This window comes from Glycine soja, chromosome 2, assembly GCF_004193775.1.
Source record: "Glycine soja cultivar W05 chromosome 2, ASM419377v2, whole genome shotgun sequence".
In the NCBI taxonomy this organism is placed as follows: Eukaryota; Viridiplantae; Streptophyta; class Magnoliopsida; order Fabales; family Fabaceae; genus Glycine; species Glycine soja.
In genome coordinates this window covers 49,759,576-49,776,461 of record NC_041003.1, presented here as the reverse complement: position 1 = coordinate 49,776,461, position 16,886 = coordinate 49,759,576, and the positions used below count along the sequence as shown (strand labels likewise).

The following is a 16,886-nucleotide window of genomic DNA, read 5'->3' as shown; positions in this document are numbered from 1 at the left end:
ATATTGTGATATGATACAAAGAAATAGAGTATTAATAAAGTGTATAATATGTGAAGATGTTCATTTATCATCACTCTTAATTTTCATTTTCAATATATATCTACTACTATATAATAAGAGAACAACCTTCTTAGCCACAAGTTTAAGTAAATATTTTCCAACTGAATGTTACAGACTGGGGGTTTTTGTGTAAGGAATCCAGTAAACAAATTGTCATAAAAAAGTATCAACAACAGGGCTCAATGGAAGAGAAATCATTCACACGTTGACTTGTATTTTTTGTTTTGGACGAGATTTTCCCCTGCAAGAAATTGAATTTTTATATTAAAAGTTAATTTAAATACAATTAATTAATATATTTAGTATAAAAGAATACTTTGACTCTATATTTAATAACTTTATATAAAAATATATTGACAAATATTCATGACGGTATTAAAAAAATTATATATATATATATAATTGAATCTATCAATATTTTTTTAACATTTTATGCATTTCATAAATACACCTTGATGATATTTTTTATATTTATATCAGAGAATGTGTGTGCGTTCGTGCGTTCAAAGTAAATATGAATGATGAGCCTACTTATGTAAAATCTTATTTATGCTATAGTCACACGCTGCTTGTTTAACACACAGCGAGTGAATCAATTTACTATTTTTAGTCTTTTTTATAAATAAAAAACTATTAAAAATACTGGTATTTGTTTCTTATTAAAAAAAATGAACTTATTGGTTTGGTGTTGTATGAGAAGAAATTTGCCTTTGGCTTGGTCTGAGAACACGCTAGAACTCCAACCAAAATGTATGGTTAATTCATTTTATGTTTCTTAACTTGATCATGGCCTATCGATCATTTGTGGTGCTAATAAATTTTTGTAATTCTATATAACCAAGTGCTTTAAGTAATTAATTTCATGGAACCTTTGACGCATAAGTTTAATTTATGTGATTTTTATAAGAGGATTTAACTCAATTAGTTGTTAATAATTATTATATATATAAAAAATATCTTATTAGACGTTAAAACTTTTTTTGTATTGTGATTATTACTTAGTGTCAATTATTATTACTTACCTAAACAATTTATTGTAAGAGACTGAACTTATTACTTGGTGTACGTCAGTTATTATTTCTAATTATTGTAAGAGTTATTGAAGTTTCCCTTCGCGTACTTCTTCCATGTGCTAGAGAAGGTCCTAATTATTAATATAATTTAATTAGCACTTGGTAGAGAGCAGAAAAAACTTTTGAACTGAACACAAAATTGTTTACAATTATCCATAATTAGGATTCTATGACAACTTCTGTCTCTTGAAATCTAAGCTAGTTAGCACACATTTTTTCGTGGTGCTATGTAAATAAATAAATAAAGAGATGAATATATAGAGAAGCAAGCATATGTATATCATACAGTAGGTAAATTGGCTATTATAGTCTAAGCCATCCATCTCCATATATATAGTCTCTGCTCAGGAAAGGCATAGCTTCCTCACTGCTTAAAGCTTTTGACCATTCCACTCTCTCAGTTCTATTTGATCCTTTTCCTGAGCATTCATACTCCCCAAACATCGCAGTCCTGTCATAACCAGAAAAGAAAAAAATTGCTTTTTATTATTTCTATTTTTCAAAAAAAAAAATCTTATAATGATCAGTTATTAGACATTTGTAACGAGAGTCGTACTATAAGATACTAAGATGAGTGATTTTATGAAACATTCCCGTGTTACATTCAGCAAAAAAAACATTTGCAACGATTTTCTGATTAAATAACATTTGATATCATTTAAGTGAGAGTTGGTAATTGGTATGATACCCTTGTCTAGATGGATCACCCCAATCGCTCCATCCCAAAGGAAAAATAACATCATCCATGTGACAGTAGGAATATGTTGTTGTTGCATACTTGCCCCATGCTCTACCAAGAAAAACACTACCACTTCCTTTGATTGTGCAATTAACAAACGAAAACCCTGTATCTTCATCTTCTGAATCCCTGTGATGAGCTGCAATTGCTCCCCAAAACTCAGCTACAGAGTCTAGTACACACTCCTGGTGCAACAAATCGATCAACGCCAATTCAAAGTGTTAGAAGGCAGCTTAGAAGTAAAAGTGACAAATGATTTTGCATAAACTATGTGAGTTATGTGTACATGTTTGTTCCAAAAGAAGTAAACATTAAAAAACAACCAAAGTGACAATTTATTTACATGGAACAATGATTTTGCGTTGCCACATATAAAATCAACGGATCCTTGAATGTAACTTCGGTAGAAATAATGGATTCCTGTGCTATCCAAGAGAGTGTCCTGCTCCCCCACAAGCTTAACTCGATAAAATACAGCTTTATCACCGTCTACACGCAATGCTACTGCTTGACGTTTATCTGCATCTTTATCTACCAAATTCTGAAAAACAAATATAGACATGCATGTTTCTTTTTGTATTACTTAGGCTTCAGTCAGCACATATTATTTTTTCTGAAAGCAATAATGCATCAAAGCTATCATAGGGTCTGTTTGGCTATATTTTTTTATAAAAAAATTAAAAGAAAAAAATAAAATTAACTTCTCTAATAAATTAAAATTAATTTATACATAAGTTAAAGTTAACTTTTTACAGAAATTAAATGATTTTATCTTATCTAAAAATGCTGGTTTGAGTTTTTATTTTATTTTATGGATGAGTTGATTTTAACTTATTTTATGTGGTTAGAAATATATTTTTTTTACTATAAGTGATATGATAGGTTCTCTTATTAAGATTATCGACATACTTCACACTAAAAAAAACTTATTTAAACAGGGTGCAGGGGCATTCCTAAGATTGTCTAATTGAGTAATTGGTGCATTCTTAAGATTGTGTAGTTGAATGGTAGTAGTATTTAGTAACCCTCCCTCTAAAAAAAGAAAAAGGTAGGTAGCAATAAGTTAGTTGTTAATTACCTCAATTGTAAGAGCAGTTGCGCAGAAGAAATCAGATTCTACCCATACAGTTGCTGTACTAACCGTGCCCATTTCTTGGCCATCTGAGCCTTTGTCTGATGCCTTAGTACTATTTGTGATGATGGGTATGGCATTCGCTATCTCCGTTATATTTAGTGCGTTCGCATTCGCCGTTATATTATTCTTTAGTGCTTTCGCGTTCGCCGTTATATTTGCCCCTCTCGCATTCATTGTTATATTAGGTTTACCTATAAATGAAATAAACGGCTTGCTTTTCGGCACATGCACTCTTTCTCTGCATAAGCAACACATTATTGCATATCTCAATTATTAATTACAAAATATTGACATTTAAATCGTGCATGTGATTGATGAGATAGATAGATAGATGCATATGCTATATCTCATATAATTAAAGACAAATACACAAAATTTCACTAGCAACCCATACCAAAACCACTTGCCATCTTAAAAAAAGTGACCCTTTCCTATTCAATTAATAATTTAAGATGTATTATATCACTTCCCACGAACTAATTTAAAGAGCATTTCGCTTATTTGTGACTCTTATTACTTTTTTTGACAATTAATTGTATATATCTCATTAAGAGATGAAATAAAATTTTAAATTCACCTACTATATTAACTTGGCGATTTCAAGTTTTGTTTTATATTTTAAAATAAAATCCCAAAGTTAACAGTATATATTCAAACTAGTGAAATTACAAATTGTAAATAGATGAAAGGTATATCGCTAGAAATCTAACATTTAAATGGACAAAAACATTCAAATTCTTTCATATAGTATTTAATTCAAAAGGAGAGAAAAGAAGAAACTAGATATATCAAAGATTAATATATATATATATATATATATATATGGAAGATTTATTAAATCGTTTAAACTATCGGGAAGTATATATAGTATACTTTGCATATATATCACATCTGTAGCACATATAATTCGCACCATGCATATATCACTTTTCCTTTTAAAAAATAATCGTTTAACTTGTTCATCTGGAAACGGAAGAACTAGCAAAGAAAAATAACTGCTTGCAACTATAATTAGGATGTAAAAGCTAAGAGAAATTTTATATAAAATCCTAATTATTTGATGAAAATGAACTAAATTGCCATTGCAAACCTATAAATTCCAGGATAAATGTATATCTTGACCCTTTCTGTGTTGTTTTGGGGAACCATATCTACAGCCCCTTGAACAGTCGTTGAATCTCCGTTACCAGTTTGGTCGACCACAATAATTCGACCACCAACATTGGATGTTATACCTTGTTCATCAACCATGAAGTCTTCCCACGTAATGAAGTTTCTAGCATGATCACTATCAGTGTCACCTTGCACCTGAACACACTTCATCAACAACAAAACCAAAGAAACCAAAGCTGATAATAACCTCATCCTAGCCATTCCTCCTCTAGCTAGGAAATAACACACTTGAACTTTGTAATGTGTGGTAAAGGAATGTAAGAAGATATTGAAGACACGGAGTGAATAGAATGATCGAGAATCTAAGACTATATTGGGGAATAAGAGATGAATATTGGGTTTAATGAAGGAGTTGGATTATAAGTTCAATGAAGAGAATCTTAAAGGAGTGAGTTTTATGTCGTTTAAGTTTATACGGAACTCAACAACAAGAAGAGCGGTTGTAATTTCATGGGCTGTGCGAAGGCATTGGATGAAATTATTTCTATTACTTAGTTAGCTAGGAAACAAAATCTGATCCCTATATACAATAGTGTTTAAGATCGGAATAGTAGTTCCTCAAAAAGAACGGAATAGTGGTTGTAATATTGCAAGTACCATGTGGTAATAAGAAAGCCCACTTAGGTAGTTTAGAGATATATATTTATTACAAATCATGTTTATTGGAAAAATTATACGGGTATTCATGTTATATAAATTTCTATATTTTTAAGAGTTTAATTTATATGCACAGTTAAATGATAATAGTATTAATTTTATAATAATTATATTTTATTTAATAGTAATTTTATCTTATAAATTTTATATATAAAAAGGGCCATACTTTTAAGTTAGTAAATATGCATTACATTTAACAAATATCTAATAAATATATTGGGCCAGTTATTTAAACTTAAAAAAGTAATTTTAAAATAAATAAAAAATTAAATTTTTTTTAATAAACATATATGATTTACTGCTTAAAATAAAATAAAAACATTATTTTAAGAAAAAATTGTTTAAATAAATACTAAGAAAACACAAAAATGTTTATTTTATTAAAATAAATATTTTTTTTAACAAATAAGCTTAAATAAACCAGTAAATTACGTTTAATGAATATAACATTTAGTTATATTATTTAAACTGATTATATATATTATATTTAATAAATAATTTTATTTGTATATAGAACGTAGATGTCGTGGAAGTTTGGCTTTCTCAACTGTAAACGAATTAAGAAATTGGGTAGATTGACAACTCATAAGAGGGAAATTCCAAGTTGATTTGGTCAAAATTGGTCCTGCTAGTGCTTGCGGTGGACACTGTTGCGAGATTAGGCGAAAATTAACCTGTGGCTCAACTGACAATTTCAAGTTAAGCTCGTTGTATGTGTTTGTGGCTACAGAAAAGTCAAAGTTAAGTTGTACACAGCAAAAGGTAGTGCTTAATTAACTCATGCCTGGGGTGAAAATGAAAAGAATAAATAAGCCGTTCTTTTTGAGTGTGACAATTAAAATCTCAGTGCCTTCAAACTATAATGGTGAGTTAATACTCATTTCAATTCTTTATTGACATAGTAAGTAACACTCAGTGGCAGTGCCCATTATTGACCAAAACAATCAATAAACTCCACCTTCTTTCACTACCATCTATCTACCTCCCATACGACCACTATTTTATTAAAGTCATACTTTGCCTTGTTTGGCAGTACGTGAATGGAAATTTGTACACTAAAATTCATTTTTGTCATAATTTTTTTGATATTAGATATTTGTTCTTATACTTACATTCATCTCCATTAAACTTTATAAATAAATCTGTGACTGTGGATCTATCCCTATTAAATAAGTATCTACTTTACTCATTACAAGTATTCGTAAGGTCTAAGTATCCTCCCTAATTTTATGGGACTAATTTTTATTTTTTTTTAAACTTGAAGAACTCATCTGAAATAAAATAAAATAAAAACAAAATAAGTCCAAAATTGTATTACCTAAAATGTTATTATTTTAATATATATTTACAGCATGTAAATGCTGAATTAGGCACTATTGGTTTGGACCTGGATCAGCCGTATCTGGGCCTGACATTGTAAGCTAGGCCCATAAAAGGTAATTGAAAAAATGGATAAGAAAAAATGGGAGAAACAGAATGAAAGAGTGTAAGCCATTGAAAGCTTGAAACAAATGGCGGGTTATGCCACTACTTCACTTCCTCTCTTCCAGCTCAAACTTGGCGTCATTCATTCTACTCTCTCTTTGGTAACAACTTGAAGCTCAGAACCCAAAAAGCCCCGCACTTATAAAAAACTTGCGTGTGTGTGTGTTAAAGTTGTCTATTAGTTTAAATGGTCCAAACGGGTTTGAGGATGAAGTTCAAGCCTTGAAGCGTTTTCCTTATGTCTTCTTTGTAGAAATTAGGATAATAAGAATTCAACTTTTAAGATATATATATATATATATATATATATATATTATTCAAAGCTCAAGGCACAATATTGGCCATGAGCTCTTCGTATCACCCTCAACTTGATGGCCAGATTGAGAATCTTAATGAGATCTTTGAGATGTATCTAAAGTGCTTTGTATTTGAACATCCTAAGAGTTGGGTTACTATGCTACCTTGAGCTTAATTTTGGTATAACACTTCTTTCCACCAAAGCTTGGGTATGACACCATTTTAAGAAGTTTTTGGTAGACCTCCACCATCGGTGATGCACTATGAGGTTGATCCTAAAGATCCTGATCCACTCAAGGATTTATTACAACTACGTGATCAAATTTTAAGCAAGCTTAAAGTTAATTTACTAAAGGCTCAACAATATATGAAGATGCAAGCTGATAAGAAAAGAAGAGATTTGCAATTTAAGGTTGGTGATTTGGTTTTAGTTAAGCTACAACCCTATAGGCAACATTCAGTGGCTTTGAGGAAGCATCAGAAGCTAGGCATGCGCTATTTTGGTCCATTTCGAGTGATTGAAAGAATTGGTACAGTAGCATATAAAGTAAAGTTGTCTGAGTCTGCTAAAATACATCCTGTATTTCATGTTGCTCTTCAGAAACCATTTCATGGCAAAAGTCCTCCACCATATCTTCCTTTTCCATTAACTTCTAGTGAACTGGGACCAACGCTTTGCCCATGGAAGGTGTTGGATGTTTAAGTTGTCAAACATTAGAAGCTACGGTGTCACAATTGTTGATTCAATGGGAAGCAACTGAAGTTAATGATGTTACTTGGGAAGACTTGCGGGGTATATGTGAATCTTATCCTCAATTTAACCTTGAGGACAAGGTTGTTTTTGATGGAAAAGGTAATGCAACATGCATAAAGAAGGAAGAAGAGTTGGCGCGAAATTCTATTAGAAGGGAGGGACACGTGGCTCACGATCCGCAAAGTAAGGGAGATAGGCGTAGCACAAGGTTAAGGAGGGAGAACATAAGGCTGGAGGATTACACGTTTTAGGAATTATTCGGAGGTGACTCATTTCTCTATTTCTCTTCTTTTTCTTCTCTGAGAGTGTGATTCTTCTCTCCATTATTCCTTTCTCTCACTCTACCCTTCTTCTCAGGTGATTCTACTGTCGGTGGACGACCGAGGAGTGTGCTCGCGATCATCGTTCGTCCTTTACTTCGTTGCCTCACGGTTTTTGTTGCTTATTGTTGATTTTAATTCTCTACTCATTATAATAGACTGTTGTTGAATAATTGAATTGTTCCAAAACATGTTTGGTAAATAACTTATTTTAATAGTTTGTAATGTTTTTTTTTAAATGCTACCTAATGTCACAATTATGTTATGCTTTTTAATTATTAAACAGAATATGGGGTGAAGAACTTCATTTTAACAACTAAAAATAAACTAAACACAAATAATTACAGCTAAAAGTTAAAGTCTCAAGTAAATTAAAAATATGAGAAATAAAAGTGCAATCAAACTTTTATATAAAACAGCCGCCTAGGAACAAGACAAGTATGTCTTGACTGCCAAGTTTGGTCCAAAAGAAATATTATTTTTTTAGGTCCTTTTACTTTACAATGCCAATAAATACATAAGTTCCAAAATATGTTTGAAGACCTAAGATATCCACCATACGCGAAAGATTCCCTTTTTTTCATAAACAGTTGATCTGTGGCATATGATACAAAAACAACTTAAAAATAGAATAAAGACTCGCATGGGACAAGAGAGATGGTATAAAACAGATACTGCCGGACATAATAAAGAGTGAAATATATATTTTACTATATATCTTTACATATTTAATATTATAACAAATTACATTAGCATCTAATTTTTTAATTTTCCAAAGAGTTTAATGGTAATGCGGTTAAAATATAAAATAATTTTAGAAGGTGATTTGTGATTGAATGATAATATAAAATTATTTATTTATTTTGAAAAAAAATAAGAGTTTTAATATGATGTATTTTCAAATAATTAAGAGAAATTATTTGTGATGGATAAAAATATAAATGTTTTATATAGTGTGTTTGGATACAAAATTTGAAGGGGATCTTAAATTCTCTAATTTACAATTCATCGTTTGGATTTAATCTTAAGTAGAATTTAAAATTTGAATTTTTTTTTAAAAAAAAATCTACACAGACTAAAACTATGGAATTCTAATTTGCCTGTAAAATATGAGAATTTTAGAATTCTCTTCCCAGTTACTCACGCTTAGTGTTAATATATTCTATTTAGGGATAACATTCACAATTCAAAATTCTATGGCCCTATGATATTTTATTTTTTTACTGTTTGGCCATAAGTCTCGTGATCTTTCACTTTTTCCCCCCTATAGTACAGGTATCTTCTACAAAATCAATAGGAAATAATTCTTAATGAACCAAAAATATCCAGACTATGGTCAGACTGATTCTTTAAACAATTTTTTTCATATATAAAACTCGATTTCAAGACCTTAAAAATGAAAGATATACTACTTAAATCTACCACTCGTTAGTATCTATAACTTTCATTTTATGTACATTTAATGATAGATAGTATTAATTACAAAATATTCATTCTCTCATGTAAAATCACCGCCAATCAAATAATAAAATGTTATAAACTCTTTACTTTGTATGTTCAAGGTGGCTAAGCCCATGAATATGTTTTTTTTTTTTTTCTTTAGGGGAAGGAGCATGAATATGTTGAAGCTATGATAATGGTGATGTCATGGGTTACATGGGAATTGGATTGGGAATGTGGTATAGGGAATGTATATTTGAAACAATTTGACTCAATGAAACCAAAGGTGGACTTTTCCTTTTACAAAACCTGCAGGTTCTAAGAATCTCCAAGACTTTAAACGTATAATTAAATAATTCGCCTTTATAAAATCAAATAATTTCTCAGAGTGAAATAAATTTATCATGTTATTTTTATTCTTAACGAATGTAATTTTATTATTAAAATTATTTTAGACTTTAAAAAAATAATTAAACTAATTAGTTTAGTTTATGTAATTTCGCCTTTTTCATACGTCAAATTAATATATTTTTTAATTTTATTTTATGTTAAGATTTCATTTTTATTTCTTACTTTTACTACCTATATTCTAAAAAATAATTACTTTGTTGTGTACTATATTCTTCTCCACTACCTAACAAATATCAATTAAAAAAAACTTAAAACTGTAATGGTAATATGCATAGCTAATTTAAAAGAATTTAAATTTAAAATAAGAATAAAATTTATAATTCTTCATAGAATAATACATTAAGAATTTAATTATATATATATATATAATTAAAACAAAATATTAGTTACTAGATAAATCTATTATAATATTGTAAATAAATTATAAAACATAGTTTACGGGTAGGACTTTTACTCACTCATACTTTCTTAATTATTATTTTTTACAAATTAATTAATTTTTTTAATGTTTGCTTTCTTTGTCTTTTAGACGTGCATTTAATTTAATGCATTACTCAAATAATAATAAAAATTTCTTCCAACTACCTCAAATTACTTTTTTTTTTGTTTTAGCTTTTCGCGTGTATTTCAATATTTCATCTTTTTAGGTTTTTTTTTTATCTTTATGTTATGTTTAAATTAATTTTAAACAATTAATTTATTTATCAACATTTAAAAAAATGTTATAAATTAAATTGTTTATTGTAAATGTAAATTATATATATATATATATTTAAGAATATCTATTTATTAAATTTAGAAGATATAAAGTATTTTAACACATGGTGCATACAAAGATATTATTTGTAGGGACAAATGAGAAAGGATATATTGCTTTTAAAAAAAGGAGAAAAGATATTATCTTGGAAAGGATATTGTGCTCAACAGCACCAAAATGTATCTTTGACAATCCATGGATGATAGAATGGGGGTGCAGATGCATTTTTCTCTTTAAAAATAATTGGAATCTGGTTCCTTCGGTCTGCATAGCCTTCAAGCTTGTTCTTCCGATCCCCTGAAAACAAAACCATGATGAGAAGGCACTCCCTTGTGACTGCATCACCAAAACAAGTGTCCCTCTTCTTTGTTGGCCACAAAAGCAACCCAACAACAATTCATCCTCACACTCACACCCTTCTGACTCCATCACCCAAACAAGACCCACAAAACCATAATCAGTGGTGGGGCCACCCCAAAACCATCAAACCCAGTTTCAATCACAGTAGGATCAGGTTCAACACCTTGCACACTGGTTCCACCGAAGAACAAGTTGAAACGGGTGAGGTTGAAGTCGATGTGTGGACGAAGATGCAGGAAGAAGCTAAACTCGATGTCACCGAGGAACCCATTTTGTCTAATTACTACAACACTTCCATTCTCTCTCACAAGACACTTGAAACCGCGTTGGCCAATCACCTTGCAATCAACCTCAGCAGCACAAGCCTTCCAAGCAGCACACTTTCTGATCTTTTTGTGACGGTTTTGGAGACCGACCAAGCCATCATGGATGCTGTGAAGTGTGACCTGAGAGCGGTGAAGGAGAGAGACCCTGCTTGCATAAGCCACGTGCACTGCTTCTTGAATTTCAAAGGCTTTCTGGCGTGCCAGGCTCACAGGGTGGCTCACAAGCTGTGGCTTCAGGGAAGGAAGATTCTTGCTGTGATGATTCAGAACCGGGTTTCGGAGATTTTCGCGGTGGATGTTCATCCAGGGGCTAGGATTGGAAGTGGGATTTTGCTGGATCATGCAACTGGGATTGTGGTGGGAGAGACTGCTGTCATAGGGAACAATGTGTCAATTCTGCATAGTGTCACTTTGGGAGGGACTGGTAAGGTTTCTGGGGATAGGCACCCAAAGATTGGTGATGGGGTGCTGATAGGTGCTGGAACTTGTATCTTGGGGAATATTAAGGTTGGTGATGGGGCTAAGATTGGTGCTGGTTCTGTGGTTATTAAGGATGTTCCTCCAAGGACTACTGTTGTGGGGAACCCGGCTAAGTTGGTAGGAGGGAAGAACAACCCTGTTAAGTTGGATAAGATTCCTAGCTTCACCATGGACCATACTTCACATATTGCTGACTTTTATGATTATTGTGTTTAGACTTTAGAGTGTGGTGTAATGTAATAATCCTCAAGCATGCTTTGGAATTTTGTGTTTAGCATTTTAGGTGAAGTGATTTTGATTTTTGATTGGGGCTGTTTTTTTTCATTTGTGCTTGTACAATTGCAACAATGGGATTTGAACCTAGGACTTCACGTAGACTACTCAAATCCCTTAACCACTAGGCCGACTCTGGTGGCTAAAAGGGCTGTTCTTGTTTGTAAGTAAGACATAATTCATGTTCTCCTGCTGACAATAATAAAAGCCAAAATGAAAGTAACGGCCTAACAGGACCCCTTGATTACATGATGATGTATTTGTGTATGTATGATTGTGTTGCTGTAAGGTGCTATGTATGAATTTCGCTTTTAGTGCTTTCATTATCTATTCTTCTTGTTGCTTATCCCTTTTGGAGATTAATGTGTCAGTGGTAATCTCACTGAGCTGTAGTTTAGTAAAATTAATGTAGATTGTAGGCCAAAAATTGGGTGTATTAAGAGTAAGAAAAGCCAGTTCTTTCAATCATCAACATCAACAATGTTTGAAAGAGCTTAGGCAACTTCAAATTCTTATTATACCTGGTAAGTTGTTTTTTTATTTCTAGTTATAGTGGTCTGAGGTATTTTCAGAGGTGGAGCAGAGGAATTACTCTTTCAAAAACTTATACTTTTATGCGTAGGTTTATGAATAGTTTTTGTATCTAACATGTCCTCTTAAGCAAGAGCTGAAGTTCTTCAAATTAAAAGCATAGACTGATAGACAATGCACAAGCTTATTTCATTTTGTTCAAATTTTTAAGCTGAAGTTCTTGTGGGGAAGTTATTTATAACTTTTATATCCGGCCATAAATCGCTAGGTATCCAAAATTAAAAGGATGATATATGAACAACACTGAAACGGATATAGAATTTTTTTCAATTTTTTTGCAGTAACACAATTTTGAGTTAGTCCCTTCGTGGTGCAATTTTAGCTTTCACTATGTTTTTGGTAAAAGGATTTGACGTATGCAAGTGCATGGTATTTGAACTAAAAATAAAATAACAAAGTGCTTTAATTTGATTTGAATGTAATATCCAATTTCAACCAAATAAAACTAATCTATTGGTAACTTGTTTATGTTTTTTCTCTATTTTTTTTAATTTATTTTATGTTAGACTTTAACAAATATTTTTAATTAGACAATTAACAAAACATTTTTTTACAGAACAATTTGATACAACGTAAAATAAATTTTTTTATGAAGTAATGATAAACTATTAAAAATAACGTTTATTTTTTTTATTAATTATTAGTAAAAAATAAGGTATTTACTAATTGATCCGGACCTAATTAAAAAGAAGGTTCCGAGACCTAATAAAAAAAATAGTAAAAATATGAGACCCGCAGATGAATTTAACAATTTTCGATTTGATAAGTTTTCATTATTTATTTATTTATCAATTTAGCAGTTTTAAAAATAATTACTGGTTGAGATATTTTGTTGCAATATATAGGGAGTGGTTTGCAATTTGTATAAACTTGCCACGTGACCCATTCTTCAAGCAATTGAGGATTCACAAATGATAATCATCTCTACTGACCAAATCTGAAGAAAATTGCTTTCTCTTTGGTTCCTAGCTCGCACTCTCTCTACGCACGCCTCAACATCCCTTCTCTGTGAGTATCGTATCGTTTAACTATTATTGTTTTTTTTTCCTCTATTCTCGATATGTTTTTATTCAAAACCCTAGCTAGGTTTTTGGAGCTCCCTTTCTTTCTTTCCGATCCCACCGTCAAACTTCTCATTCTGCAGGTTCACTTGCTTTGCAGGCTCCATTCATTATGTCTCCGTCGTTGGATCTTCCCCCCAAGGGTGGCTTCAGTTTTGATCTATGCCGAAGAAACGCAATGCTTCAAAACAAGGGCCTCAAAGCCCCAACCTTTCTCAAAACTGGCACCACTATTGTCGGTTTAGTTTTCCAGGTTTCAATCATTCCCTCGCTCTTGTCATATCTATATGACCTAATTTTTATCTATCATATATGTATACATCGCTGTGTTTTATTTGTTTTTCTAAGTGTTTGTCTTCACTCTTTTTTCATTGCTTCTTTATTGTGTTTTTTTTTTTTTACCGAAATTGTTACTGTGTTCCCATGGAATAATGGATCCAGACACAGGATGTGAAGTCTGGCGTTATGAGGTTTCGCTGTGCGGGTGAAGGAAATTTAGCTTATATGTAAATTTGATAAGTTTGGTTGAATTGGGTGTTAGTGGTTGGGAGCATTCGCTTAGGTTGTGTCGAATGTTGATTTTATTTATGTTAGGGCAATAGTTGGTTCTGAAATTGTACATTGTTTTATAGGGAGGAGAGAGTATGGGAAGCCTAGACTGGCTCTGAATATCTTGATTTTTATGTTTTGAAAATCTTCGTGACTGAAGTTTAATTTGTATATTCTAAAGCTGAAGTTTCCCACTTAATAAATTTGCCTCAGGATGGTGTCATTCTTGGGGCTGATACTAGGGCAACTGAAGGACCTATAGTGGCTGATAAAAACTGTGAGAAAATTCATTATATGGCACCCAACATATATTGCTGTGGAGCAGGCACAGCTGCTGATACAGAGGCTGTAACAGGTATTCATTTAAAATGCATTTTTCTTGTTACACATTTTTACATTATGCCTTATGGATAGTTGCATATGGATCACATCTTTAGCTTTTACTATTTTTATTATTAATATAGTAAAACTGTTGTAAATGAGAAATTTGTTATTTACTGTAGACATGGTTAGCTCACAGCTGCAACTACATCGCTACCATACTGGTCGGGAATCAAGAGTTGTTACGGCACTGACTCTTCTTAAGAAACACCTGTTCAAGTTGAGTTTCAGAACTTGCACATCAAGTGACTTTTCTCTCTGTATCAACCACTGAATCTGACTCTCTTAAACTATTGTGCAGTTATCAAGGGCATGTCTCAGCTGCTTTAGTTCTTGGTGGGGTTGATATCACTGGACCTCATTTGCATACTGTTAGTTCATTGCTTAACACTTTTCTTTTATGCTCAAGTTAACTTGTTTTGAATGCCTATAACTCAATTTCTCATGACTTTTTTTGCAGATTTATCCTCATGGGTCAACTGACACCCTCCCATTTGCTACAATGGGATCAGGTTCACTTGCTGCAATGTCTGTATTTGAGTCTAAGTACAAGGAAAGTTTGAGTGTAAGTAAGCATACAAGGCTCACAGCCTTAGAGGAGTGCATTTGATACATTGTTGTTAAATGGAGGTGCCATGGCGTGACGGGTTTTTTGCCAGCTGCCTACCATAGGCAATTTGTGAAGGGAGGCCTGCTATGGCAGCGCCATAGACCACAATGGCATGTTTATATGGTGGAATATTGGCCTTTCGGCATTGAGAACACTGATTTGATAATAGTCTGTCAAAATTTGTTCAATTTATAATCATCTCAATGGAATAATATGAAGTAAATATGTCAATTTCAAATCTAAATGTAATTGTGCATTATATTTGTTATAATTGATACTGGTGGTGTTTGTAACTTTTTATCATGTTGAAATGCTGCAATTTGATAGAGATTTTAATTTGATATAAACATTTAATTGTGGTGTAGAGGGATGAAGGCATTAAGCTAGTTGTTGAGGCGATATGTGCTGGTATATTTAATGACCTAGGAAGTGGAAGTAATGTTGATGTTTGTGTGATAACCAAGGTGAGTGCTTTGATGCCCAATTGTACAGGTTATTCTTTGATGAGAGTCATCTAACTCTAATTTCTTCACAATTTCTTCATTAATGCTTCACAGGGACATAAGGAATATCTCAGGAACCACCTTCTACCAAATCCTCGTACCTATGTCAATCCAAAAGGCTTTGATTTCCCCAAAAAGACAGGTTAGTTGCGAATTTTGCTAATTTAATATACTTGAACTTGAGACTGCAATAAAACTATATTGTTTTGCTTAGTATTGTGTGTCAACCGTCAATAGTTTGCAGTCTAGCATGCCATAGTATCTCACCTTGTGAAAACAATGATAGTCTTGGGAATATGGTGTATTGAAGTATCAGACTTAGATAATAGCTCAAGTTATATAAGTCCCTTTCAACTTGTTGCCTCCTTGTAATTCCAATTTAAACAATCATCTTCCTGAACTGATGAGTTAACATTGTGTAAATTGCATCTTTTGTTGCTATATGTTTAAATAATTGACACTTGACATAGTTGTGAATTCGACTCACATGAAACACAAATATGATTATCTCTTTCCTTTTGAAGTTCCTATAACAAATCTACTCCACTTATTTTTGTTGTTAATGCAATGTTACACAATACACAAGGCTACATATAGTAGAGGCTGTATGCACAGTACTATACACAATTCTGTTGACTGTTTAAAGTATAATAGGTTATTAAGGGTGTACTTATGCAGTCTTACAATTTAGGGGGTTGATTGCTTCAACTGGAAGCACAGGGAGACAAATTGCACATAATCCTAAGTTGAGGAGTCTTTGAATAATTTTTCCTAGATAATATACATCCATGACATTTAAAAAAAAAGCAGAATTCCTATTGAGGGTTTGAGAAAATAATTAAACATTGAATGACCTCCCCCCTCTGTGTCTGCCCGTATTTCCTTATTCTGTTTCCTTTTTTCTAATTCTAGTTGATTAAACAGTATGGAAATATTCCTTTGGAAATTAATTTACATACTCTACTAATATATATTCTCCATTGCAGAGGTCCTCTTAACAAAGATTACACCGTTGAAGGAGAAGGTGGAAGTGATTGAAGGAGATGCTATGGAAGAGTAACAATCATTCCAAAAAAAATTGGTGTATGAGTATGAAACTTGATTAGTGCAATGGCTGTGATATTTGATTTTGTACTTTCACAACTTTGGCTTTTATTACCAAAATTTATTTGAATTCAATTAGATCATTGCAAATTGTTCCTCAAATTTCTTCATTTGGTTGGATTTTGGCTAGAAAATGCTTAACAAAACACCAAATATATACAATTTGATTGATGAAAGATGTTACTTGTTTTGTTTTTTTATTCTTCAAGCCTTTTTATATACAAATATAAATTGGTCTCTAATGAGATGAACTTTGTTAATAAACTAACAACCTCGATAGGAGTACTTGCTAGCTAGCTGACAACGTAAGGAATCAATCTGTATATGGGGAGGGGATTTTATCACTT

The 16,886-nt window shown here is 32.0% G+C and overlaps 3 protein-coding genes across 4 annotated transcripts; 2 read left to right on the top strand and 1 right to left on the bottom strand.

The window, feature by feature from the left end:
• Window positions 1-1,266: 1,266 nt before the first annotated feature.
• On the bottom strand, window positions 1,267-4,512 carry LOC114372171 (pectinesterase QRT1-like). Its single transcript, XM_028329614.1, has 5 exons — window positions 4,098-4,512; window positions 2,951-3,245; window positions 2,216-2,413; window positions 1,822-2,057; window positions 1,267-1,584 (listed from the first exon to the last, which is right to left on the bottom strand). Exons 1-5 carry the CDS (start codon window positions 4,379-4,381, stop codon window positions 1,437-1,439), a joined length of 1,161 nt encoding a protein of 386 aa, XP_028185415.1. The 5' UTR covers window positions 4,382-4,512; the 3' UTR covers window positions 1,267-1,436.
• Window positions 4,513-10,438: 5,926 nt separating this feature from the next.
• Window positions 10,439-11,995, top strand: LOC114403099 (serine acetyltransferase 1, chloroplastic-like). Its single transcript, XM_028365834.1, has one exon. It carries the CDS (start codon window positions 10,613-10,615, stop codon window positions 11,681-11,683), a length of 1,071 nt encoding a protein of 356 aa, XP_028221635.1. The 5' UTR covers window positions 10,439-10,612; the 3' UTR covers window positions 11,684-11,995.
• Window positions 11,996-13,189: 1,194 nt separating this feature from the next.
• Window positions 13,190-16,722, top strand: LOC114403084 (proteasome subunit beta type-7-B-like). 2 transcript variants are annotated; one of them, XM_028365815.1, is made up of 9 exons: window positions 13,190-13,339; window positions 13,493-13,645; window positions 14,155-14,296; window positions 14,445-14,541; window positions 14,624-14,693; window positions 14,783-14,887; window positions 15,298-15,396; window positions 15,490-15,577; window positions 16,422-16,722. In XM_028365815.1, the coding sequence occupies exons 2-9, from the start codon at window positions 13,505-13,507 to the stop codon at window positions 16,493-16,495; spliced, it is 816 nt and encodes a 271-aa protein (XP_028221616.1). In that variant the 5' UTR covers window positions 13,190-13,339; window positions 13,493-13,504; the 3' UTR covers window positions 16,496-16,722. The 2 variants fall into 2 exon arrangements, with proteins under 2 accessions (XP_028221616.1, XP_028221625.1); XM_028365824.1 differs by having other exon boundaries at window positions 13,198-13,339; window positions 13,476-13,645.
• Window positions 16,723-16,886: the final 164 nt, after the last annotated feature.

Coding starts and splice junctions, on each gene's coding strand:
- LOC114403099 (XM_028365834.1), top strand. CDS start 10,613: ATGATGAGAAGGCACTCCCTTGTGACTGCATCACCAAAACAAGTGTCC.
- LOC114372171 (XM_028329614.1), bottom strand. CDS start 4,381: ATGGCTAGGATGAGGTTATTATCAGCTTTGGTTTCTTTGGTTTTGTTG. Junction 2,414..2,950: donor CAACTGCTCTTACAATTGAG/GTAATTAACAAC, acceptor TTTGTTTTTCAG/AATTTGGTAGATAAAGATGC. Junction 1,585..1,821: donor GGTGATCCATCTAGACAAGG/GTATCATACCAA, acceptor TGGTTATGACAG/GACTGCGATGTTTGGGGAGT.
- LOC114403084 (XM_028365815.1), top strand. CDS start 13,505: ATGTCTCCGTCGTTGGATCTTCCCCCCAAGGGTGGCTTCAGTTTTGAT. Junction 14,297..14,444: donor TGATACAGAGGCTGTAACAG/GTATTCATTTAA, acceptor TATTTACTGTAG/ACATGGTTAGCTCACAGCTG. Junction 14,888..15,297: donor AGTACAAGGAAAGTTTGAGT/GTAAGTAAGCAT, acceptor ATTGTGGTGTAG/AGGGATGAAGGCATTAAGCT.